Source organism: Gavia stellata, chromosome 21, assembly GCF_030936135.1.
Source record: "Gavia stellata isolate bGavSte3 chromosome 21, bGavSte3.hap2, whole genome shotgun sequence".
In the NCBI taxonomy this organism is placed as follows: domain Eukaryota; kingdom Metazoa; phylum Chordata; class Aves; order Gaviiformes; family Gaviidae; genus Gavia; species Gavia stellata.
The window spans coordinates 4884379-4891127 of record NC_082614.1 but is presented as its reverse complement, the minus strand read 5'-3'; the positions used below and the strand labels follow the sequence as shown (position 1 = coordinate 4891127).

Genomic DNA, 6749 nt, shown 5'->3' with positions numbered 1-6749 from the left:
CCACAACTGCACAACTATTAATAGCCTTGAAGTATTCAAACAAGAACATTTCAGATTAAGGCAGCCAGAGCTGGAACTCTGTGTCCTCCAGAACTGTTTCATAAGCTATGGTTCTCCAGCCTCTGCTTTTCATGTTTTGTTCTGAATTAGAACAAAACAATTCCTCATGTGTGAACTTTTTCTCAATTTGGAAAGATGTGTACATGCAGCAGAAAATCATCCCAGGCATCAAAGCTTCCTTGTAAGATTTTTGCCCTTGTGAAAGTCACTTAACTGGAGTTTCTCATCTGTAAGTTCTGCCAGAACAGGTCACTGCAGTACAAGTTGGCCAGAAACAGCAGTTTTACCATGCAGTAAGTTAGTACCATAAAATGTCAATACCCGTTTGCTATAGATTTCATAGAAATGGCTTGTTCTTTGTCACTTACAACTAATGACAAATTTTAGGCGCAATGGCAAACCGTGTCAGAACAACTTTATTTCTTCACGATCTGAATAACATCCTCATCTTCAAGAGTATGGTCTTTACCAACTTTCTGAGGGTTGTGTTTAACAGATGAACCCCAGACCAGTGCACTGAAAGGAGAAGAAAAATAAAATTTAAAAGGCTTGTAAGTATAAGATGCAAACACTCGTCAACAGTTATTTCTGTCACAAAACTAATACAGAAAGCAATGCTTAAGAGCTATTTTTATTCTCCTGCAAGTACCTGGGTGAGTGGTCTGTGTGAACAGAGTACAAGCAGATCAAAACAAAGTATGAAGTCATCCAAAATACTTGTGCATACAGGACAATGGCCTGTAATGCTGCATCTAGCACTACTTTCAAATATAAACATTTTCCTCATAGAGGAAATTTATCCAGGAAAGAGCATAGGAACATCAAATATAGTAACTTAAGTATTATGTTTAATTGTCATAGGGAGAGCTACTCCATTCAATATAAAAAAAAAAAATCCTGTTTTCCCTTCTAATTTACAAGAGAATGAAAGAATATATCAGGAGGCAGATGATTACTTTCTATTCTCTATAAGTTATTCTTTTACAATAATACTTACTATTTAAAGTCTTTAATGAGATTTTTGTGGATCTTCATGCAAAAATCCTCCACTGTGGTCTTGCAGTAAGGTAGTACCACAGGAGAGGTGTAGTCTGGGAGCTGCCCTTTAGGTTTGGTGTAGCTGTAATGCAGACAGAACAGTCAGTCATTACCAAAACCTCCTTATCTCTTGCATCTCGTCATAAAATTTCATAGGTTATTCGCACTGTTATCCTAGGTGCTTGTGCCAGGTTCCACTATTTCAGTGGTAACAACAGACATTCTGTAAATTGTTTGGTGTTCTTAAGCTGCAAATGCATCGGGGTAGCCAATGGCTGCAGCAGGTTCTCCCTTGTAACTGCAAAGGTTTATCACTAGTGAACTTTCTGTAGTTTCTTAAAAGAAGATGAAACAGGAAGAGTTGATGAAGAAATACACCTAGGGTATTACGGTTCTGACTTAACGATTTTTTTTTCTGGGAAAAACTCAAAATGTATTAGGAAAAAAATGAAAGTCTATAGCCCAGATACCTAGACATACTAAATCCCTTTTTACAATAGATTTTATATTGTCACAAGAAGATAGATACACGCTTAAAAGGCTACAGTTACTGCATTATGAGTAGTAACAGGTTCATCCATAAAGTAATCCAAAGAAGCACATTAGCAGTATGACATAAACCTGTAATAATTTATAGTAAAAATATCTGAAAAGCCAGATGAAGAACTAAATTCAGTTCTGTTAAGAGAGCTGAATGCATGTCACTCATGACAGACTGAAAAGAAGTACCTCTGAAATTCACAACTGTGCACTAAATTTGACCAGAAGTCCATGTTTTCAGGAATTTTTTTAAACTTATTTTGGATTTGATTTCACAAGGTCCTCGTTTAATTTCCCTACCAGAAGTTCAAAACACAGCACTTGTGACTGTTAGGAAACTGTCCATCACACAACAGACAAGAGGAGCACAATCTCCGATTTACAGATTAAACATACTTCAGTGACAAAAGACATCATCATTTGAAAGCTAGACTTCTAAGGTAGTAGAAAACCATTATAAAATAATCATCATTCAACCATTCTTGAGACATTCTTCAGTCTCAGCCTTACACTTAACTCCACAGCAGGCAGCAATTGGGACTCACATTCGTACTAGCTTCAAGTAGTCCCAAATTTTCTCCAGCAGATCATCAAAGTTCCAGCGATGATGAGCAGATATTGGTACACAGTGAGGTACTTTGTAAATAATATCTAGTTCCTCAATGGAAATCTGGTCAATTTTATTTAGGACATAAATGCATGGGATGTAAACCCTGCAAAGAGAAGGAAAAACCATTACAGCAGCCTAGCAGCAATACACTGCTATGAAAAGAAAATACACTTCATAGGAAAGAAAAAGCTTCATTTTTTAAAAGGACAGCAAGGTGCTAAACAGCACTTGTTGATACTACACTGCTAGCTTAGCTTCTGTGGGAAGCAAACCTCAGAGACGGTTATTTTCTTTGGAATATAAATTGCAAGTATGCCAAACGCAGGGTCCCAGTAGTACCTGTTCCCTTCAACAACGTCAATTAGGTCATCAGCAGTGGCGTCGCTGCGCAGCGTGACATCAGCATTGTGAATTTTATACTCTGCTAAGATGCTCTTCACTGTTTCAGTATCCAGCTCACTCTGAGGACACTGAACGTAGACACAGTATTAAGAAATGGAAGAGTTTACAGTCAAATCAAGTATTACAATTAATAATGCTATCACCTGGCAATCACTGCATATAGGTTACTAGAAATAATAGCTGCATTGTAAGTTATTGGACTTGACTATGATTTTATCATAGTTAGCCTCAGGAGAGGGAAAAAAAGATTTAAATCCTAACAGCTTTATTTATATTGATGCCCCACTGATAGCTGCCATCAGACATTTCAGAAGTAGTGTTTCCTGTCAATCTGGGACCAGCCGCAATACAAACCCACGCATGTACTAGTTCAGTGCCCAGACAACTACCTGTCGGGTACCTAGATCCCAGAGCAGAGTTCTGATTTTTGGTATCTCTGGCTATTTCTACATTTTTAAAGATTCAGTGGTAAATGGGAAATGAGGAGTAGTCCAGATTGCAAGGCCTGGAACTCGGAGCAATCTTCTCCAGAAGAATGCTGTAGCCACCAAGTGAGAGGCAGTTTTTGCACACTCTCCTTTGGGCCTCGAAACTTGTAAGTGTTGGAAACAGACCAAGCCTCTGATTTGGGGGTGAGGAGGTGGTGGGCTCCTAGGACAGGTATGGATGGCCTCCAAGAACAGTAACTGACTACAGCACAGTACAGCAGTTCAGCTTCTAAAGAAGCCATAGCACAGGAATGGTCCCAGGCACACCATTAACTGCCAATGCCTCTTTCTTCAAGCAATTTTTTTTTTTATTTTGGTTAAAGAAAACTTCCAACTTACTGTGGCTGTAAGGTTAATGCCTCCTTTATCCTTTTTTTTAAAGCCAATATTGGGGGGTTTACTATTCAGACGAATTCCAAATCCCTCCAGTTCATTCTCGATTATTTTCTTGTGACCAAGGGGTTTCAGCACATCCAGAACAATCAGAATGAGATTACAGGTTCGAGCAACTAAGAATCGGAAAAAGAAAATCATCCCTCAAAAAAGTATGCTCACGCAATCTGAGACAAAACAACACAAAATATGGCTCAGTGGACTGATGACAATATTAAACCCCTGAAGGCCAGTACATTGCTTATTTTTAAATTCCAGTATAAGATTGAAGTTTGTAGTGCTGGTCAAGCATCACTGATAGACAGATCCTTACATGTTATAAGAATCACAGAGGCTGTCTACATTCAGAGCCCAGAATGATGACAGTAAGCTAGGTAAAGAAATGAAGACAGCAGCCTTGTTTAATATGGGATCACATCTGCCTTCAAAATTGGTAATATACTTTCACTGCAGTGTCAATGCAGAGCACGAACTCAGCAAATGCATAAAGCCAGGACTGAAAACAGAACGAAATGAAAATGGCTACTACTTCACATCACGCAGCTCAATTCCAGCACACAATTCACCTTTTTAAAGACGTCAGAAACGGTGACTCAACCCTTCATTCTCATAAGCTGTACTACTTGAACCAGTGACAGGATGCTGCCTCCAGCTCTAATATACTCACCTGCAATGACTTGCCGTCCTCTGCCTTTACCATCCTTGGCACCTTCAATAATTCCTGGGAGATCAAGTAGCTATTTGTTCAGAGGAAGGAAAGTAACTCATGAAAAAAATATTTTTCTTCATGGAGAAAATATATCCTGCTTTTACCCTTCTCCTAAACCAGCTGACTCTACTGCAAATCTGAATAGAATACAGCAAAATTGTTTCCCCTTTGATTCTTACATATTGTATTATCCCTGGTGCCCTACTGGTACAATGGAACAGATCATCTCATACAGAATATGAGAACTACCACAGGCACTTCCCCCCAGAGCAAAGTGAAAAGCAGGGTAAAATTAGTACCTCATGGAAACATTTCCAGTGTATTCTCAAGCACTTATACATGTCACTTCTAATCTGCTAATGTCAGGCTAGACCATTCAGCCGTAACACCATTACATCTATATATACCATCTTATCCTCACAGACACAAAAAGATCTCACCTGTATCTTTGCTCCTTTGTATCTAATGACTCCAGGCACGGTAGTTAATGTAGTGAATTCATACGCTGCCACTTCAGAGTATACACCAGCAAGATTACTTAGAAGAGTAGATTTCCCCACTGATGGAAAACCCACAAACCCAATTCGGGCATCACCAGTCTTTGCAACATCAAAACCTGCAAATAAGGAGTAAATATATTCGTTTAGAGGTTGACATTTTCTATCTTCTAAGGTTCTGGACAGCGGTCCCGCTACTGCTTTTAATATTGCCTGAGTGAAAGCCAGATAAGCTTCCCTAACAAGGAGGATGAGAGTATGAAACAGAGAGTTCACAATGTATATCACCTTGCACCACTTTGTCTATATAACACTCCATGGCATGTACTTGTCAATAAAGCATAGGCTGCAAGGCTTCCCAGTGGGTTATACTTGACTTGGGTGTAGGTGGAGCATTCCCTTCAAGCACTGCAGCTTACACATTTCACACCTTTATATATAAAGTAGGTGCCTGCTGCAAGATGCTTCTTCATGTAAAGCCCCTAAGAGTTCTGCAAATACAAGATTATATCAGCCAAAGTGTAGAAGTCCTTTCATTTAAGATTCAACAAGGGCTCCACCACAAAGCCTAGAAAGGGCCACAAACCACGGCTAAGGTCCTGTACCGGGGAGGACAAGACGGAGAGAAGGCAGCTGCACCGATTTATTCAGCGGACAGTCTGTAACGATTTAAGCGGACAAGAGCCACCCCTGTTAGATCGATTTCCCTCACATCTCCCGCACTTCAGCAGGGAGGAGCGGCCACTTCTGCAGAGGCCGCCGAGGCGGCTGGAGTCTTCCCGCAGAACAACGCACCTTCCCCAGGGCCGCCGCCGCCGCCTCCCTTGGGGGTGATGAGCTCCCGGCGTAGCTTGGCCAAGCGGGCCTTCAGCAGGCCCAGGTGGTGAGCCGTGGCCTTGTTCTTCTGCGTCCGGGCCATCTGCAAGAGCACGGAACCGAGGACTCACCACCGTGAGAGGCTCTGCCGGGCCGCACCACCCCTCGGCTCCAGCGCGGCGCCTCACGACCCCAAGGGCGCCGGCAGGGCCCTGTCACCCCCTCACGGAGCGGCCCGGCGCCCGCCCCGTCTAGCGCTTCCTGCCTGGCCCATCCCCGACCGGGGAGAAGGCCGACGCGTTACCTCAGCCTCGATCTCCGCGATCTTCGCCAGCGTGCCGCTCATCTTGGCGGCAGGTCTCGGCCCCGGCCGGCAGCCACCACCCACCACAGGAGTACCGCTCCTCAGGCCCTGCCCGGCCCGCCAGCGCGCAGGCGCACATCGGCCTCTCGCGGGAGCGAGGCCAACGCTCGCGAGAAGCAGCGGGCGCGCGCCTCAACGACAGGCGGGAAAGAGCCCGCGGCGCGCGCCGCCCGGCCCGCGCGCTGACCTGGCCGGAGGCGCCGCAGCGCCCCCTGCGCGGCAGCTGCCGCAGCAGCCCTCGCGCCGCCTCACAGCAGCGGGCACCGGTGCGAGGGGAAGGGCGCGGCGGGCTGCGGCGCCAGGAAAAGAGAGAGCGCGAGAGTGTGTGTGTGTATGAGAGAGCGAGGCTGAGGCTGCTGTTGGGGTGTAGGAATCGGCATGAGCCGGCTGTGCGAGAGAACCGATGGGAGGCTCGGGGTGGGGGGAGAAAAACGGCCGTTGTAAGGCTGAGGCGCTCGCCTGGGAGAGGGACGGTGGGGCTGCGGCGCTGGGCGCGAGTGCGGCAGCCGGCGTGAGGCTGAGGCTCTGGGCGTTCGTCTGTGAGAGAAAAAGTGCGCGAGGTGTGGCGAGAGTTTGTGGCCATGGGAGGGAAAACGGCTGTGCGGTGAGGCAGGGGGGCTGGCAGGTGTGTGAGCGGGCCTGCCTATCGAGCCGGCGGCACTCGCTGCCCCTGAGGGCAGGTGGCGTGTGCCTTTCCCTGTGGTTAACCTGGCGCTTCGACGTACGCGGAGATCTGCCTCTGCCCTGCTCTTGCTTGTAGTCCACTTGCAGTACTGCTCATCACCAGGTGTGTAGATGTGCATATGTATTCCACAGCCCCGCTGGGTCGGTT

General features: G+C 45.4%; 1 protein-coding gene across 1 annotated transcript; it reads right to left on the bottom strand.

Annotated features, from left to right (window-relative positions):
• Positions 1 to 458: 458 nt before the first annotated feature.
• DRG1 (developmentally regulated GTP binding protein 1) lies at positions 459 to 5943 on the bottom strand. The gene is made up of 9 exons (XM_059827643.1): positions 5858 to 5943; positions 5533 to 5656; positions 4681 to 4856; positions 4199 to 4268; positions 3478 to 3647; positions 2588 to 2718; positions 2184 to 2351; positions 1058 to 1180; positions 459 to 576 (listed from the first exon to the last, which is right to left on the bottom strand). Exons 1-9 carry the CDS (start codon positions 5897 to 5899, stop codon positions 477 to 479), a joined length of 1104 nt encoding a protein of 367 aa, XP_059683626.1. The 5' UTR covers positions 5900 to 5943; the 3' UTR covers positions 459 to 476.
• Positions 5944 to 6749: the final 806 nt, after the last annotated feature.